The following is an 18,379-nucleotide window of genomic DNA, read 5'->3' on the forward strand; positions in this document are numbered from 1 at the left end:
CCATTGCCTGACGGTGGAGGCTGACTGAGCGTCGGTGCCGGCGCAGTGGATGCAGCCAGTGCTGTCACCGTGGTACAGGCTGTCGCATTTGGAGTATTGGAGAAAGTGCCAGAGTGCCTCTGCCATCAGTGACACCGAGCGGAGGACCGAGCCTCCTTTCGCTCTCTCTCCCTCTCTCTTGCATAGGAACAGGTCCGTCTGTATGTTGTGAAAGTGTAATGTCGTTCATACCTCATGCATTAGCTGGACCCTGAGCCGAATTAGGAGAACAGAGTGCAACCATGACAGCCGACGGAGGAGAGCGGACTGCACGTGACCACGGATTAGAAAGTTGAGGGTGAGATTGCTTACTCAGCCGAATTGATGGGCTTGGGAGAGAGGCTTGGGTGAGCAAAGGTCATGTGCCCATTGGGCCCATTGGGCTTTGCCTTGGCTTACGCTGTACGCTGTGCATTCGAGGCGTAGAGAAGGGGGGCGGGCAAGTGCGAAAACACACAGGCGAGTTCAGGGTGATGCCCGCCGGAGTATGCAGAACATGAGAAAGCCGCAGTTGTAACGCGTCGAATTCACAGCCGATGCTGCTACAGGATCTTTGGTTTTGCTTTCCTTGTTCCCCTTTCGATCTTACATCACCTGATAACAATCCAAGATACCCCCCACACGCATACTCGCACTCGCACTCGTCCATACACGACTGCCTGCGACTGCGTCACTGCGTCATACTCGGTCCTGCGTCCTGCCTTCTGGTTTCCTTCGCCCGATTTTAGCGAACCGATCGGAGTGAGGACTTGGGCGACTACGATGGACGCGATCGACCTCACCGGAAGCGGAAGCGATGAGGACGACCCGAAGCGCCGCCCCGGGCCAGAAGGAGGACTCGGCGCACACGCGGCTCCGTCTACTGCGGAGGGATTCGCCACCTCGACTTCGGGCGCTGCAGGCGCTGCGGTTGGAACCACCGCCCATCCCTCTGCCTCGTCGTCGCCGACGCACAGGCCTCTTGGTCAGCAACCTGCTTCATCATCAAGTCACAACAACCACAACCACGTCAACCACACGCCTGCCCACGCATCTTCCTCTTCCTCGCACTCACTTCCTTCTCTCTCCTCCACTTCGCACTCACCCACAAGCAACAACACGATACACCGACCTCATTCCTCGACTGGAAGCACACCGGGATTCCCGCCAGCTTACCCAGTGGCAAACACAGCCGACGACGACGTGATGGTTACGGGCCAGAGCGGGCCGTCCCCGAACTTCGGCGCAATGCTGGGCGCAGCGAGCGCGGCGGCGCACCACCAGCCCCCCCATCTTCCGCGCTACCCCTCTGGTTCCTATTCGAACGGCGCTGGCCCCGGTCCCAGCTCGTCCTCGAGCTCGGCGGGCCCTTCTCGAGCTAACGACGGCGCCTCGGCTGCTGCCGCTATCGATGTCGACAGCCTGCCGCCTGCGCCCGTGTCGCGCCGCCCGAATCCGAAGAAGCCCGTCTGTATCGGCGCTTTCATGAGCAGGGCTATCATGCTGTACCCCCAGAGCTGCGCTATGGCGGGCTGCGGCCCGCCCCAGGGGAGTAAATGGGACTTGGTCAACTTTCGCGGCGTAGAGATGATCCGCGTCAAGCTCAAGGTGAGTACACAGGCACTGCATTGAGAGGCGAACGTCCTGTAGCTCGGCAGTGCGGACTTCCCTGGCCCCGTAAAGGGATCCAAGGTCGATGGCGGACGGATCTCGGCGGAAGGACGTCGCTCCGAGGGAAAGGAAGCTCGGGGGACGGAGGACAGGGACGCATTCCGCAGATCCGCACGCACCCACACACCCTTCGGTTGTGAACTTTGCTGACGATAACAGCTGCGCAGGGCTGGGACACAGGGACGGCCTAACGAGCCGTGGACGACTGTGAGCCGGGATACGATCCAGGTCCTCACTCGTGAGTAGCTATTTGAACGGTCTGGAGCTGACAAACAGCCGACATGCGATGCTACATCGGCGACCTTGACGAGACGATGGCGTCCCACCTCATTCCGATGCTGGAGCGCGGCCTTTGCCGCTTGGAGGGCTTTGCTCTGCGTCTGCAGCCCAATGCTGTGAGTGAAGTCGAGCTCAGGATCCGACCAACTCAGCTAACCCCCAGCCAACGTACGAGATTCGCATCAACGTCATGATCTTCACGCTCCCGAGCAACATCAACTACATTGTCGACACGCTCACGTCGCACAAGATCTTCCTCCTCGACCCGATGCCGCCGTACGACCCGCAGCGACACACCGACCATCCCGAGTACATCAACGGTCACGGGTCCGGCGAGATTGCGTACAAGCTGTACCTGCAGTCGCGCTCGAGCCAGACGTACGGGTACACGCAGCAGGACAAGGCGAAGCAGGTCGAGGTGCAGCGCGCCCAGGTCGACGAGGTGTTCAAGAGCATCGACAACGGCATGGAGCTCGAGCAGACGGATCCGGGACCGTGGATCAAGACCGAGCTGTTCCCGCACCAGCGCAAGGCGCTAACCTTCCTCCTGCAGGGCGAGCAGGACTGGTCGTCGCTCAAGGCCGCGCGCAAGAGCTACCGCAAGCTCACGGGCAAGAAGGACAAGCCCGAGCAGGACGAGGCTAGCCGAGACTCGACGCCCGGCGACAAGGCGGCTGACAAGGACAAGGCCAAGGACAAGGAGGACAACCTCCGCAGTCTCTGGGAGGGCCAGCCGGACGAGAAGGGCCGCATCAAGGTGTTCAAGAACAAGGTCACGGGCGAGACAGTGCGCGGCAAGCGGCCAAAGGACGCCAAGGGTGCCATTCTCGCCGACGACATGGGTCTCGGCAAGACGTTGTCGGTCGTTTCGCTGATTGCCGCGACGCGCTCGGCCGCCAACCAGTGGCACGACAAGAAGCTCGAGACAATCTCGCCCGTTGCTAGTGACGACGAGGGGAAGCCAGAGCTGCCGGCCAGCGTCATGACCACCAAAGTCTTTGGCATGCCCGAGGGCGCCGAGGTTGTCGAGGGGTCCAAGGCGAAGAAGCGGCGCCGGGACAAGGAGTCGGACGAGGCGACGCGGATCCGGCGCTCGCAGCTGGTCCGTCGCTCCAAGGCCACGCTGCTCGTGTGCCCCATGTCGACGATTACGAACTGGGAGGACCAGCTGCGCGAGCACTGGGACGGTAAGGTTGAGGTCGTTGGCGGTCAGTCGGTGGAGAAAAAGAAGAAGGACGACAAGCCCGTCGACAAGGACGACCTCCTCCGCGTGTACATCTACCATGGCACGAGCCGGCGCGCGGACCCGCGCTTCCTCGCCGAGTTTGACGTGGTCATCACGTCCTATGCCACGCTCGCAAACGAGTACTCGAAGCAGTGCGCGACTGCCGACGACGACACCTCGACTCCTGCCACCCACACGACGGCGAACAGCGACGACGACACAAAGGACAGCTCGTGCAACTCGCCCGCCAAGCCTGGCAAGTCGGAACCGCCAAAGCCTCTCGCGTTAGAAAAGGCGCTGAACCAGACGAAGAAGAAGGGAGGACGCCGGCGCGGCACGCCCGAGCCGAGCCCGCTGCAGAGCGTCGACTGGTTCCGCGTCGTGCTCGACGAGGCGCACAGCATCAAGTCGTCGCAGACAGTCGCGTGCAAGGCGTGCTGCTACCTCGAAGCCGACCGCCGCATCGCGCTGACGGGTACGCCGATCCAGAACCGGATCGAGGACGTGTGGGCCTTGTTCAAGTTTCTGCGCCTGTCGCCGATTGACGACAAGGAGGTGTTCAACAAGTTTATCACGACGCCGTGCAAGACGGGCGAGCAGATTGGCATCGCGCGCTTGCAGCTCATCATGCGCACGTGCTCCCTCCGCCGCACCAAGGACACGGAAACCGAAGAGGGCAAGAAGATTCTCTCCCTCCCGCCCCGCCGCGAGTTGCAGGTGTGGCTCGACCTGCGCGAAGACGAACGCGCCATCTACGACGAGCGCCTGCACGACATCAAGAAGGAGGTCGACGAGCTCCAGGCCAAGAAGGAGCTGACGAAGAACTATGCGCACGTGCTCCAGCACCTTTTGCGTCTGCGGCAGACGTGCGACCACGTCGATCTCGCCGGTTCCGGCGTGACGGAGGACGACTACAACGATGGCGAGATCATGGGCATCGACGACGCCGTGGCGGGCATCGAGCGGCACGGGCTGACGCAGGGACGCGCGCTCGCCGTGATCTGCGCGGCAAAGGACAATGACAACTGCGTGTGTGCCGAGTGCGGGCACGACTTTTCGCCCTACTTCCCCTCTGTCGGTCTCGGGGGTGTCGTCGAGGACGACGCCGTCAAGGACGAGGCCAAGCCCGAAAAGGGCAAGAAGAGCACGCACCCCTTGCTCACCAAGTGCCTGCACATCTTCTGTCCTGGTTGCTTCAAGCGGAACACGTGGCCGCAGTGGCCGAAGAACGTGAAGGGGTGCATGCGGCACTGTGCCAAGTGCTCGCGCGAGCTGCGGCTGGACAAGGACGTAGCGGACGTCATCCCGCCGAGCGAGCTGGACGACGAGACGGCCAAGCGTCCAGCCCCAACACGGAGGAAGTGGCGCCGCCAGCCCGGCGAGCACCTCATCATGAGCACGAAAATGCAGTTCCTGCACGACGAGCTCATGAAGCTGTCCCGCCAGAACAAGCACAGTGCCAACTACGACCCGTTCGGGACGCACGACGACGGCATCGTCGAGACGGACGACGAGGGCAACCCCATCCCGACGAAGAGCATCGTGTTCTCGCAGTGGACGACGATGCTGGACCGGATCGAGGACATGCTGCAAGAGTCCAACATCCGTTTCTGCCGGCTGGACGGGAGCATGACGCGCGAAGCGCGTGCCGAGGCCATGGAGGCGCTCAAGACAAAGGGCGTCGAGGTCATGCTCGTCTCGACGCGCGCGGGCGGCGTGGGCCTCAATCTCACCAGCGCATCGCGGGCTTTCCTCGTCGATCCATACTGGAACCCATCGGTCGAGGCACAGGCCATTGACCGTATCCACCGCCTCGGGCAGAAGCGGCCAGTCACGGCTCTGAAACTCATGATCAATGGATCCGTCGAGGAGAGGCTGCAGAAGATTCAGCAGAAGAAGGAACACCTCGCCAAACTCTCGTTGAAGAATATGACGAGAAAGGAACTCATGGAGCAGAAGGCGGAGGAATTGGCTAGTCTGTTTAGCTAAGGCGGTCGAAGGCGGTCGAAGGCGGCCGCTAGGCCGAGTGCGGCCAACTGAGCCCGACTGAGGTCGACGTCGTTGATTCAAGACGGGTAGATATAGGTTAGAATAGGCGGTAGACGTAGATCCCACAGTGTATCATAACCCCATTCCCACCACTGCATCTAGCAAGCACAGCACATATGCAATCCACGCATGTAGATAATCATTTTTGTTCACATTTGCAGCAGCCAACAAACGAACTATTATGGCATTTCAAGTACCTGGCGAAACTACCTAGAGCTCGCGGGCAAGCAACGGATGGAATTGTAGGACGGATCATGAAGGGGAGAAAGTTAACAACAGAAGAAAGCGGGGGCGACTGAGGTCGTGGAGTGTTGGTCTTGTCTTGGTCATGATTTGGGTATTATACGTTGGAGGTGTTTTAGTGCCCGTTGGACCCCGGAGAGCCAAACGTCACAGTCATGGTGGAGATGACGCTGCTGGGCCTCGCGTCGTCGACGACAACCTTGCGCTCGCCGTCGCGGTCGTGCAGCGCCACCATCTCGGGCTCGGGCGGGGTCACGAGCACCTCGCGGGTACGTCGTTTCTGCTCATAGCTCGTGCTTGCACTGTCGATGCTCTCGTAGCTCTTCTTCTGCGTCACCTTGCGCGGCGGCGGGCGTAGCACGAGCGGGCGGTACGCGATCGTCGGGCGCAGCTTGTACACCTCTTCCTGGTCTAGGGGCTCTTCCTCGACGGGCGTGATCTCGTGGTCCGACTCGGCCGTCGAGGGAGACCGGATCGCGAGCTTGCGCGTGCGTCGCGGCGTAGAGCGCGAGGAGCGGTACGACTTGCTCGACCGCACCGAACCCGCGCGCGTCGTGTAGTCTGACACGGGGGAGGACGGGCTCGAAGGCTTGCCACGGTAGTCGTGCGAGTCCTCCGACTCGTAGTAGTGCGAGTCAACAGAAGAGCCGTGCCCGTCATATGAACCGTGGCCATCGTGAGAGCCAGCCTGGGAGCTCTGCACCTCGGACTGAGGCAGGAGAGCAAGCTCAAGCTGATGTCAGCTTCACGTCAGATGGAGTAGCTTACCTTGGCCTGGATGATGGCGACACGCTGCGAGATACTGTCGTTCTTGTTCGTCGAGAGGAAGCGGTCGGCGTTACTGACTTCGTCCGTGTCGACAATAGAGCCGAGGTGCTCGCGGCGGATAGAGCCATCAATGAGCGCACCGAGGACACTGACGGGGTTGTTCGACGTCTGGCTGTCCCAGGAGAACGTCGTCTGCGTCGAGTCGCGCGCTCCCGGTCGCCGGGGCTTCTTCGGCGCCAGGGGGACGGAGTAGTTGCTGAGCGGGGTTCCGGGTGGCGAGTCTGTTGGCGTGGTGGGCGCGTCGGCCGGCTCGGGAGTGGGAGGAAGAAGCCTGCGGAGGTCCGCAGTGATGGGCATGTGCTCGAGGGCGTTTGTGATTTGCATCTCAATGGCGTCCATGATGGCGTTCCGTTCTCGCTCAAGATCCTGGATACTGCATGTCAGTTGAAGTCAAACACACGCTAACTCACGATTGGTGCATGTCCGACAGCTGGCGCATCGCTTCGGCGCGAGCGCTCTCAGTCTGGTTCAGTTGCTCTTGGAGATGAGCGTTCTGCTTGGTCTGCTCCGTGTTGACTGTTGTCAGCTTGAATCCGAAGGACCGACAGCTCACTGTTAGAAAGACGGCGGGCCTCGCGCTGTTCCTTGTCGATCCTGAGCTTGAGTTCGGACGCCTCGATCGCCAGACGCTCCGCATACTTCTCGAAAGTCTCGAATCGCTGCTTCCAGTGTTCGCCTTCCTGCACTAACTTCTGCAGGCGGCGGGTGATGCGCGACAGCTTCAGGTCAAAGTCGTCACGGCGCTCGACATAGTGCACTGGGGTCAGTTTGACCGCTGGATAAACGCAACTCACAAGCACGCTTGCGCATCATCGCCTTGGCGAGCATGTCGTTGGCCGACAGCTGCTCCTGCGCACGGAGGAAACCAGACTTGGTCAGCCTCTGGAACAGCGTGGGCTTCTTGTGCTGTTGTGTCAGTTCTAAGTCAAACGGATCACCAAACTCACCTTGTCGGCCATGATCTTGTCGAACACGGAGATAACCGCATTCTGGTTCCACCAGTCGGGCGGGTGCAGGCGCTCGCCGAGGTAGCGGGGCCGGATCGGGCCGTGGTTGACACGGTTTATGTTGCGGAACGCCCCCTTAGGGAACGAAACGCGATACTCGAACGGCACAGACTTCTCTGAGGGGTACGACGGGCCAAAGGAGGCAAGAAGCTTGGCACGGGCCTTCATGCGCTTCTCGCGCGGCGTGACAACTCCGGCGGGGAACGCCTTGCAGCTGACAGTGTTCGTGTCGAGGTCGACGATAACGACCTCGGGCGGCGGGGTCAGCATGTACCGAGCCTCGGTCGGCAAGCCGATGATGTATGGCCCAGGGTCCTCGATGATGAACGTCGAGTCGCGCGTGTGAATGTGCGGCAGCGCGATGCCGTTCCAGCCACGCAGCTCGACAATATACTTCAGCGTCTGAACCGCCGTGCCGAGCATGGGCGGGTGCCGCGACGTGACGATGACACGGCCAGAGTTCGAAAGTGCCACCTCCACGCACGTGATGATGTTGTCAAGGTCGAGGCACTGGAAGATGGGCCACATCTGGAAGTCCACCTTGAAGATGCCCTTGTCAAAGTCGAGTGCGCCCGGCATCGTAGCCTCGATGACGACCTCGTCGTTCCGCGAATTGCCAATCGGCAGCCTGAACAGGTCACCTGGACGAGGCGCCTCTGCGTTGAGCAGCGTGAAGATCTGCCGCATATGAGACCGGGCGTCCTTCTGGTATCGTGCCCACTGGATGTCAGCTTGAAGAACTCCCCTGGGCAAGCTTACGCTCAAGCGCAAGTAGTCCTGCATGATGTCGTAGATAGGATATCGAGACACTGCTGTTAGCTCGCGAGTGGTCGATGGGAGCTCACCTAGAGTGAGGCCATACGGTAGCCAGAAAACGTCAGTCGACTCCCCGAAAGCGGGCACGAGGTTGGACAAGGAGGCATTGGCGTCTGTGCTGGTAAAGGTGGTTTCCATGTCCGAGTCGACACCAGTTTCACTCGGTGTGACATCGGTGGGCGTAGACGGGTCAGACTTGAGCCACGGTAACTTGCTGCGGCGCCTTGCTCGCTCCTTGATCGCAGTCGACTCGGACAGACCCGAGTCCTCGCGGTGGCGAACACCGACACGCTGCCTGAACTCGTTGAGCTTGTCGGCGCGATCCTTGTCGGCGTGCGACCACACGGTGAGCGTGACACCATAGAAGATGAGGTCGGACGAGCTGGTCGTGCCACGGAGGTGCTCCTGTCCGACGGGCACAGGGTTGTAGGGCGTGGACGCAGAGGCGGGGTTGAAGTTGTCGTACTGCTGGGCGCCGATCTTGGAGGCCCGAGTGGCTTGGGCAGCAATAGCGGACAGGGTTCCCTGGCGGGCCACGGAGAAGGTGAACGTGTGACAGGTCGTTGGGGGAGCTAAGGTCGAGTTGACGACCTCGATGTCCTTCGGATGAGCATACTTCATCGCTCGAGCGACGAGGCGCGAGGCACCCTCAGGCTTGGTGCCCGGAAGGGCCTGCCCGTTTGCGTCTCGGCGCACCGTGCTGCCCGAGCGACCCGACTTGCTGCCCGAGCGTCCGGCAAACTCGTCGCTCTTTTCTCCGCTCCATGTGTTCCCGAGCATGTTCGGACGCCAGAAGACGCCCAAGCTGTCCTCCATCGGCTGCACACCTAGGACGGCATCCTTGTCCGACAGGGCCCACTCGGAAGGATCCTTTGAGGAGGCGTTAGTCACCATGCGCCAAGACAATTGGATTAACTCACTTTGAACAGGCCAGTAACCAGATACAGCGATGCGAGGCGGGGCTGAGGGTCTGCGTTAACAACCTTCTCCGCCTTTGCCTTGACGCCGAGACTCATGACGCTACGATTGAGGCGTTTGTCAAAGCTTCCAATGACTCCAACTCCTCCATCGTGGCCATTGCTCTGCCCGTTAAGCGCAGTGACCCGATCGGCTGTTTCGCCCGTACGTGCTTTGTGGTTCTGGCTCGACTTGTCCGGGCGCAAATCACGGTTGGTCCTGGCATGCGTCGTTGTCGAGGAAGGTGGCGCAGAACGCCTTCCTTGACCACCACTCCCACTGCCGCCACCGTTACTCGAGCTCCCTGTGATCACGTTAGGACCGAGAGAAGATTCGATCGCCTGCACCATCGTCGGCAGCAGGGAATCGTGCGAAGCCTTGTGCGGCATCGGTGGTCGGTGCTTGGTGACTGTCGCTCGGAACGAGCGAACCGAGCGCCTCGAGGCCGTGTCGTCGTCTCCCCTCTCCAAACTAACACTCTTGACAGAACCTGGCCTGATCGTGGGCGTGAAGTTTCCGTCGGAAGGTGGCCGGGGGAAAACTCGGACTGGCGGGGTAAGCGTCGACTGGGACTCCTTGCGGGTCGGTCCCCGAGGCTGGTCGGGAAGCGACCACTCGGACTCGGACGTCGAGCCGTGGCGGGTAACGTGTCCACCGCCGAAGCTGGTCTCTCTCTTGTGCGTTGAACGGGTGTGCGGGTATCGTGTCGTCTCTACTGTCGGCGAGGTCTCGCTCTCGCTCGTCGGGGCGAGCGTCGGAGAGAGCATGGTGAGGAAAGAAGGTCAATGTCGGACTGGGGTGAGAGTGTGAGGATGAAGAGAGATAGTGGAAGGAGGAAGGCGGTGAGCTTGAGCGGGGTGTGACAGGTGTGCAGGAGAGCAAGCTCTGTGGAGAGAGAGGGAAGGTACGCGGGGTGAGAGGGGTAGGAGCTTGATCAGAGATTGCTGCGATCACGTCGGACGTGGACGTGAGTTGGAAGGTGAATTGTGGTTGAAAGCGGTAATGTCTCTGGGGGGCTGGCGGCTTGCGGGCTGTTGGTAGGACAGAAGGAAGGGAAGGTGGAGAAACAAAGGGAAGACGAGACGTCGCGAGACGCAGGCGCGACCGGAGATTCGAGGTCGAACTCGCGGGTGACGGCTATGGCGACACGGACGTGATCGATCGCCTGATGAGCAGGGGAGGGAAGATGGTCGTGAGTGTCGGGCGTGTGGTTTGAAAGGCGTCGAGAGTGTCTCGGCTGCGGAGTGAGAGGGCGAAAGAAGTCGCAGAAATGTTCGGGAGAGGGCGAAGGCGAGGAGAGGGGGAAGGGTGAGGCGCTGAGGAGGGGGACAAGGGGGGGGGAGAGAGGGGAAGGGAGTGACTGTGGAGAGTGCCTGTTTGTTGTTACGGGGTGAGCTGTGCAAGAGAGTGAGTGAGTGAGTGAGTGTGTGTCTGGGTGAGTGCATGGTCAGGATCTCGAGCCTTTGTGGTGTGCGACTAAAGAGGCAGGTGTATGTGGGCGGGCGAGCGAGCAAGCGAGCGAGCGAGCGTCGTACAGTGGATGATGATTGTTCAAACGCAAAGATGCGCGACCCGTCGCACGAGCCACAGTGATCCGTGTGTAAGGACAAGACTAAGGACTCTTTAAGGACCGCTCAGGACTGAATCCAAGTTTAAACACACACCGTACCTAGCGTACAGTAGAGCGTACCTGGGCCGCGCACCGTGACCATCCTGTACCTAGAAAGACCTCACAGTCGACCATTTTGGTCCCCGTGCATAGCTTGTTATGCATTCCATCACAAGCTTGGACCAGTCAACGAGCTCGATGCACGTCCTGTGCACAAGTAAGTGAAGCAGAGGGGCTGACAGGTCCTAGCCCGCAGTAGTGCTGTTTCGTTTCAGTCCATGATGTGTCAGCACCGTCTCAGTTGTGTGCTGAGTCTCCGACGACCCCGGCGCACAGACCAGTGCTTTCTTGTCATCAGCGTCTTCTTCTGCGCCTGCTTCAGGCTCTTCGTCAGGCTCCCCGTCAGGCTTCGTCAGGTTGCGTGTCGTAACGTTCTCGTCGTCGACAGCACGAGGTGCACGCAGGGGCGACGTGACTGGCCCGGCTGAAGAGACAAGGAAACGTGTGCGCCAGACCCGGCGCCTCCGACGCCTCCGGGTGACGTAGAGCCGTCCAGCGAGCCGGAGGCGTTCCGTCGTGACACTCGACTGGCTCTCTGTCAGTGTCAGATCGGAGCAGGGCCCGTAGGGTCGGCGGCGTGGACCGGTGAGGCCTGCGAAGGGCCGAGTGTGCCGGAGTCCGCGGAGTCCTGGACCAGTCCAGAATCAAGAGGACGCTTATGTACTCCCAACGTCGCATGACGTCTCCATTCTTGTGCATGTGCCCGGCGGGTGTCTCAGCGCAGATGCACCCAGAACAGCAACTCGCCTGCCGTTGCTTGGCAGGATGAAACGCGAGACGCATTCGATAGAGTTGGTATTCATGTTCAGGAAAGAAGCGACGACGTCAAATGCGCCAGAAGCACGCCAGCAACGCCAGTACGCCGCCAGGTTAGTTGCCCGATTAACCCGATCGAGCATGCCCTGTGTGGACTTTTACGGCTGCCTTGAGTTCCTCGGTACTGATGTCTGGTCGAGGTGACGAACAGAGGACGAAACACTGGGAGTAGGTGGATGCGTAAGTCTGGTGAAGATCGGTGGTAGTGTGCAGTCCTAGTCATGCAGCGCGTCAAGCCGTCTCGTCCGATAAGCTACAAGTTGCAAGGTTAAGCTCTGAGACATGGTCGCGTTCACGATCTCGGCCCAACCCTCCATTAACTCCATCACTTGCCCCTCCATCACTTCATATCAGTCCCTCGTCAGCGGATCCGATCATCAAAGGAAATCATCAAGACGACGAGCCCACGCTCAGCAGAACAATTCGAAGCATTCAACGGGCATCCATGAACCCTTCCTTCAACTTCCGCCATCAGCCCCTAACCCCCGTTGACACCGTGCGTACTCATCAGTGATCGCATTAGCGTCATTCCGGCAGGCCAGCAGTAGGCCGATCGGTCTCAGCACGTAGCGGCTGTCGTTCGGCACCGGCTCCGGCACCGGAGCAGCAAGTGGTCGACAATGCCGTTGAAAAAGGAACAAAGTTCAATCTACCCGGCCCTGGATGCTTATCACGCTTCCGCTCTTCCCTCTCTTTTCAGTCCCACTAAAGTCGGTGCGCGGTGTCTTTTCACTGCCCGACCCCTTCAACCTCGCTGTCCTCGATTGGTGAGGTCATAGCCTTCCTTCTCCCTGAGCGCGTTTGGAATCGTTTGGGCATCCGCGTCAACGTCTTCACCCACCACGAGGGAGACGGGGTAGTCACTGCCGCGCGAAAGGAGGCATGTGCTCTGACCTCCAAGTCCTCGCCGACTTGGCCGATGAGCCGCAGCACTAAGCAGACCGGCTCACAGCCGTAATTGGCCGCACGGCGAGCACGACCTCTAGCGCTTACTGAAAACTCACCGATGCGGCTTACACCCAACAGAAGTGGCTGCTCGCTGCTAGAAAAAAGGAGCCAACCAACTGCACCAACGAGAAAGCGAGCGAGGTTGCTAGCGTCGACTAATCATGACAACGGGTTGCGAGCTCTCTACTGAGCGTCCAGGAATAGACTGTGGCGCCGGGCTTGCGCTGCGGAATCTCGCTGGATCTAGCCACGCTAGCCACGATCTAGGCCATGCTGAGAATAACGATCGTTCATTCTTTTGGATTCCGCCCTCGGGCTGAAGTTATGAAGTGTATGAACAGGGAGGTTCGTCTCGCGATGCCCAAAAACTACTACTACTGCTACTGACTTTCTACGTCTTGTCTACGTCTGCGACTACTGACAAAACACCATGCCTGGCTATGCGTGGTGCAGGGGTTCTAAGGTTGTTGTGGTTTATGATATGTTGAATTGAGGGGGGTCGTGATGGTCGTGATGATGTGCAAAAATGATGGCGCGGGGCCTGTGGGGGGCATGTTGGAGCGGGATGAGGGCGGGATGCTTCTTTCTGCCACAGGTGTGGACTAGCGTGCACCCCTCGCCTTACAGGATGGTGTCTGGAACAGTTCAAGAGAGCAGTTTCTCAGTAGCTGAAGCCATAGCCGATCGGCGTGCCCATCCCCGCTCCGATAACTCTACTATCGGTCATGCCGAGGTTGCGCCTGCACTGCACGATGGCGTCGCACCACATGCAGTCCTTGACGGGCTTGAAGCGGGCGAGGTCGCAATGCTTCTGGTGCATGAGGTATGCGTTTGCGACGTCTGCGTTGGGATACTTGTCCACGGCCTCGCGGACAGCCTTGGGGCTGTATCCGTCCTGGATCAGCGTCGCGATGCTGTAGTGCTTCGTGCGCTGGAGGGTGAGGTACTCGATCGCCTTGTCCGTTGTCTGGCAAAGACTGAGGGCTGTCCGGGCATCGCTCTCGGGCCATCCCTGCAGCACCAGGCTGGCGACATCGGCCGCCGACGCCTTGTGGAACACGCGCTTCAGCCACGGCCGGTCGGCCTTGAACGGCTGCGCCTCGCGAGGCAGACCGCCAACACCGGTAGTGATGCCGGTCGCGATGCTCGCGCCGCTGCTAGCGGTCGTCGGCGTGCTGGGCCGCGTCTCGAACCCGCGCTCGCTCTTCGCGCTCACGCTCTTCCCGCATACACTGCCCGCGCGCGTCACGTTAGTCATGCTCGGGACTGTCGGGAGCGTCGGGGACGAGTCGATCAGCGTCGTCCCGCTCTCGCACGTGCCCTTGGACGAGAGTGAGTCGGCAAGCGAGGCGCGTACGCCGCCCGGCGCCAAAGAGTGCGGGGAGTGAGGCGTGTGCGGCGTGTGAGGGCCAGAGTACCGCGTGCCAGGCGTGTGCGTCATCGTCACTTGCTGGCCGTGGGTGTATTCTGGCGTCGAGGGAGTCGGCGGTAGTGGCGGCAGGCTCGGGAGGCCATGTCGCGGCGTCTCGGGCGACGCGGGGATGGGCGCACTCGGCAACGGCCGGCGCGGAGGGACAGTGCGCGCACGCTGGTCGGCGTGCTTGAACGCCGAGTAGACAATGATTGGGGGCCCGGACGTCGGCGATGTCGGCGAGCTGGCCGAGGCGGAGGATGTCGGTGAGACAGGGTGGCCAGGGAGGCCGTGGCCGTAAGCCGAATAGTTGCTGTAGGAGGCGGTAGACTGGGCGCCGTAGGGGTGCGGGCCCACCGACGCTGAGGGAGGAGGAGGGAGAGGGTGCGTCGGCGCCGAGGGGGAGGGGAGGGACTGGTGCTGAGAGTTGGGGGAGTAGGAGCGGACGCTCTGGGCCTGCGCCTGCTGCAGCGCAGAGGCGGAGGCGGTCGGTGGCGCGCTGTTGCATGACGACAGCGAGCTCACACTGGCGCTGCTCTTGTTATGCGGCACCGGCGGGCGCGACATGAAGCTGCATGGGTCGACGGACAGGAAGGCGTACTCTGGCCTGCAGGCGTCTTCCGGGTCCTCTTCGTCGTCTGCCGTCCGGACGACAGTGAACGAGTCGTGCTTCGAAGACATGCTCGACGTGCTTGGCCGGCCGGGCGAGAGGCCGGGCGAAAGGGGTGGCATGAACATTGTGCCGGTACTCGCTGCGTGGGTTGCGGTACGGGCGTAGGAGGCTATGCGCGCAAGCCCTGGATGTGGTTCACGTTCCGGGTTCGGCTTGGAACCAAAGACGCCTTCTGGAGTTTCGGGCGCCAGAGGGCTGAAAGAGAAGTAAGGGGCCCGCTCGGGTTTCGGGAGCAGTAGTTTTCGAGAGCTCGAAGCAGTTCAGAGAGAGGCAAGGACGCTGAAAAGTGAGCTTGAACACCAGTGGTTCGTCTAGTGACCGGCTTGACAGATCGGTCGAGAAATGTCTGTGAGAATAGAGGTGAGTGTTGGAGGAGGACGTGGGGGGACAAGCGATGGCCGCTGGCGGGTCGAGTGTCCGATGGTCGGAAAAGTGGAGAGAGTGTTCGTCGAAGGTCGAAGGAAGTCGAAAGGACACAGAGACGAAGTGTAGAGGAGACGAGAGGAGAGAGTGGAGTGAGGGAATGTGGGTCGGAGAAGGGTGCGTGTTTGTTTGTGACGTCTAGAGTGCAGGAAAGAGTGGGGAGGGGTGAGTTGCGATGAACGGGGAGCGTATATGTAAGCGATCAGTTTTGCGATCACTGAGTACTGCGAGGTGTGAGCGGCCAACAGCCTGAAAGGTCTGAACGGGGGTACGGTCCGTGATACCAAGTTTTCCTCTGGATCCTGTTCCTCTCGATGGCTCATGGCTCATGGCTTGCGGCGCTTGCGGTCATGGCCATGCCATGACATCGCACAAACCCTTCGCTTGCTTGTCTCTCTTTTCTGTGTGGACCCTGATACGGTCTCCGCCCCGGATGCCTCTGGTCAGGATCCTTCACGAGGTGAGAAGCAGCAGCAGGAGAGGATGAGGGAGAGGCGGCATGCTGGGCCAGCCAGAGGCAGCGAACATGACGGCGGTCAAAGCTAAAAAGAGACCGAGACGAGCTTTACGAGCAGAGAGAGGCCCTTTCTCTGCGGACCAGCAATACGAACGTCTGTGCCGGTTGGCCCTTACTTGCCTGGCCCCGTGCCTTGATTTAGCATGAGTAGCGCGCAGCCTTTCGCATACCCCTGCATCTGTTGGCGCAACAGTCACCCTTAAACGCGAAGAGGATACAGGACAACGAGCGGCAAGCGGAGGCCGCGAGGCGGTGGATGAGGTGAAGGGGTGAGGGCAGAGACGGAGAAAGGCGACCCAGAAACGCGGACAGTGTCGCAGTATCACAAGAGCAAAGTGCCGAATGCAGCAAAGGAGCGCGCTAGAGGAGCAGAGAGAGAGCAAAGGAAACATGCCATGATCATGTCAGACGATCGAGAGGGGCCAAGGGCCACAAAGGGTCTCAGGTAAGCCCAGGGTTGAAATCGGCGATCCGAGCGAACTCTGCTGGCTCTCACATCAGCAAACTCCTGACACTCGACCCTCTCCCATCTCACTAGCCCTCGGCCTCCCCTCGCGACACCGCGACGCGGCGAATCGAAAATGGCGTATCCGGGGCTCGAGCACCAGGGCCATCAATAGTACCAATCACGACAGGACCAAAGAGCCTATCCGCAGTTCGGCTCGCCGCAGCGCGCGTCTACCTCGAATCATCCCCCAGTGTCGGCCCTGTCCGGCCCTGCCAGCGCGGCGAGCCCTGCCGCGTCTGTGGTCATGACTACCATCAGCGTTGTACCCCGGACAGACATGCGTACTCCATGCGGGGTCCTGGGGAGCACTGGGGCTCGCCAGGGTCGCACCAGCTGGACCCCCGTCGTCCCCCACCTCTTGCCCCTCCCAAAATCCTGCTGAAATCGTGCCAGAAATCCTGGCGCTCCTGGCGTGCCCCACTCGGCGACCGAGAAGCGGACAAAACTTGATGGTCAGGTGCAGCAGCAAAGCGACCGACTGCAGGCGACTTTTCGCAATTGCACAGCGCGTCACTGGCTAGAAGTGGCCGCCGCGGTGCATGTGCTGCGAGCGATATGTTTAGAAGCAGAACAGTGGAGTCAGGCCTTACTCGGTTGCCATCTGGCGTCACTGGCTGCACAAGACCACCCTCAAACTGTCGACAGGCACATACCCGGATTCACGACCATACCATGAGATGGAGTGCGCGTCTCCATCAGACATACTGGAAGTGGACATTCATGGGGAACGGGGGTCAGTGTGTTCGTCGCCGGTGTCCCACAGCTTCGGGGCAGCGATCTCCACCTGGCCTTAACGCAGTGGGTCTGCCAGTCCGGCAGGCCAAGGAAGATCACATGCAGAGCGCGATGCCTGTGCGCAGCGCTTGGAACGCCTGTCGCACAACCACATCAAGCGAGCAGGCGACATGGCAGGTGAGGTGTCGGATTGGCCTGCCAGTAAGGTTTACCGCGCTCGACCACCTGCGCGTCCAGATCTGGCCGTTCCCTCTCTTCCCCCAGGCCGGTTGGGATATCAGATAGCTCTAGCTTGCCCGCGCGCGTGCCGCTTGTTCCTCCGCTTGTTCCTTGCATGTTCTCTTCTGTCATTCATTGTTCCCGGCCCAATTCATGCCGTTACATTCGTTCATAGGTGACAGGCTGCCACACTACTCACGTCAGTCAGTTACAATTCTCTCGGGATTCGGTTGGCACAAAGTGATCAGACTTTGCCGCTTCGGCACGCTCGGCACTGCATCTGTTGCTTCTGGCCAGTCTCGAAGCCCCGGAAAGTGGTCGTGTTCTGAAGCCACTGCATTCCCGTCGGAACCGACTATCCGCCTGAATGAGAGACACCGTGACGGACCCACTGCGTACCCAGACAACAGTGATGCCAGCCATGTCAGTCAGATGCGCAAGACAGCATCACTGCGCCCGCCACGGCAGCCACCGCATCGACCATCAGCCGCTCGATGCGCTCAGAGCGTCAGCACCCTCTATTCGGCGGTGGCGGTGTTCGTGGCGTCGGTCCGGCTTTCGCCCCGCAGTAATGCTTCGAACGCCCCGCCGGGATCTGAGCTATCCCCCCGCACCCGCACCCGACGCGTAGGCCATCTATGGGGGACGGCGATTACTCAACCGAACGAGATTGGCGAGCCGCAGCCTCTTCAATGACAGATCCTCGTCGCTAACAGACAGAATGGAACCCGAAGAGGTAATAGCGTGGTCGAGGTTGGAAGTGGCACAGACGGCCGCGATGGCAGGATGCGGCACAAAGGGCTCACGATGGCCATGCGCAGAGCACAGATGGACTATAATTCCACCGAAAGTCCCTCGGTGACTCTGAAGCGACCTTGCGCAGACCATGCGTTCAATGTCAATGTCAATAGAAGGACAGGCAAATGCGGCCGTTCCTAGCGGCGTTCGATAGACTGCTCATGGGGCCCTGTGCTCGCTTGCAAGGCCGCTCTTGCTCCTGCTTCTTGGATGCAGACACGTCAGCTTCGTCAGCTTCCACTGTGCCTTTCTGGTCTTCTTTGTCAACATGTCAACAACTCCTACCGATGCCCTCATGCACCCTCTGCACACCCTTGTGCCCTGCGGCCCCGCGGAGCACCCAGCCACGCTCCCGCCCCCATTCCGGAGTGACAGTGACGCTCGCGCCAGACGCCATGGGCTTGGCCGCCTCCCGTTCCCATCGCCACAGTGTAGCCTGCTGTGAAGCCAAAGTCCTGATTGTGGGAAGACAATGGACAGCCCCAGCTATCAAGTGTCCGTGCCGCGTCCCGAACGAATGAAAGAGAGGAGAGCGGAGAAGAGTGCGATTGTGATCGGGCCATGAATAT

At 60.5% G+C, this 18,379-nt stretch overlaps 3 protein-coding genes across 3 annotated transcripts; 1 reads left to right on the top strand and 2 right to left on the bottom strand.

Annotated features, from left to right (window-relative positions):
• Positions 1–801: 801 nt before the first annotated feature.
• Positions 802–5,182, top strand: A1Q1_05702 (DNA repair protein RAD5; the record flags this gene model as incomplete). Its single annotated transcript, XM_014320911.1, has 4 exons — positions 802–1,626; positions 1,849–1,927; positions 1,966–2,084; positions 2,132–5,182. The coding sequence occupies 4 exons, from the start codon at positions 802–804 to the stop codon at positions 5,180–5,182; spliced, it is 4,074 nt and encodes a 1,357-aa protein (XP_014176386.1).
• Positions 5,183–5,600: 418 nt separating this feature from the next.
• Positions 5,601–9,860, bottom strand: A1Q1_05703 (uncharacterized protein; the record flags this gene model as incomplete). The annotated part of the gene is made up of 7 exons (XM_014320912.1): positions 5,601–6,194; positions 6,254–6,679; positions 6,724–6,743; positions 6,867–6,998; positions 7,108–7,213; positions 7,261–9,006; positions 9,057–9,860. 7 exons carry the CDS (start codon positions 9,858–9,860, stop codon positions 5,601–5,603), a joined length of 3,828 nt encoding a protein of 1,275 aa, XP_014176387.1.
• Positions 9,861–13,187: 3,327 nt separating this feature from the next.
• On the bottom strand, positions 13,188–14,675 carry A1Q1_05704 (alpha-galactosidase; the record flags this gene model as incomplete). Its single annotated transcript, XM_014320913.1, has 1 exon — positions 13,188–14,675. The coding sequence occupies one exon, from the start codon at positions 14,673–14,675 to the stop codon at positions 13,188–13,190; it is 1,488 nt and encodes a 495-aa protein (XP_014176388.1).
• Between the last annotated feature and the right edge of the window lie 3,704 nt (positions 14,676–18,379).

Source organism: Trichosporon asahii, assembly GCF_000293215.1.
Source record: "Trichosporon asahii var. asahii CBS 2479 unplaced genomic scaffold scaffold00075, whole genome shotgun sequence".
NCBI lineage: Eukaryota > Fungi > Basidiomycota > Tremellomycetes > Trichosporonales > Trichosporonaceae > Trichosporon > Trichosporon asahii.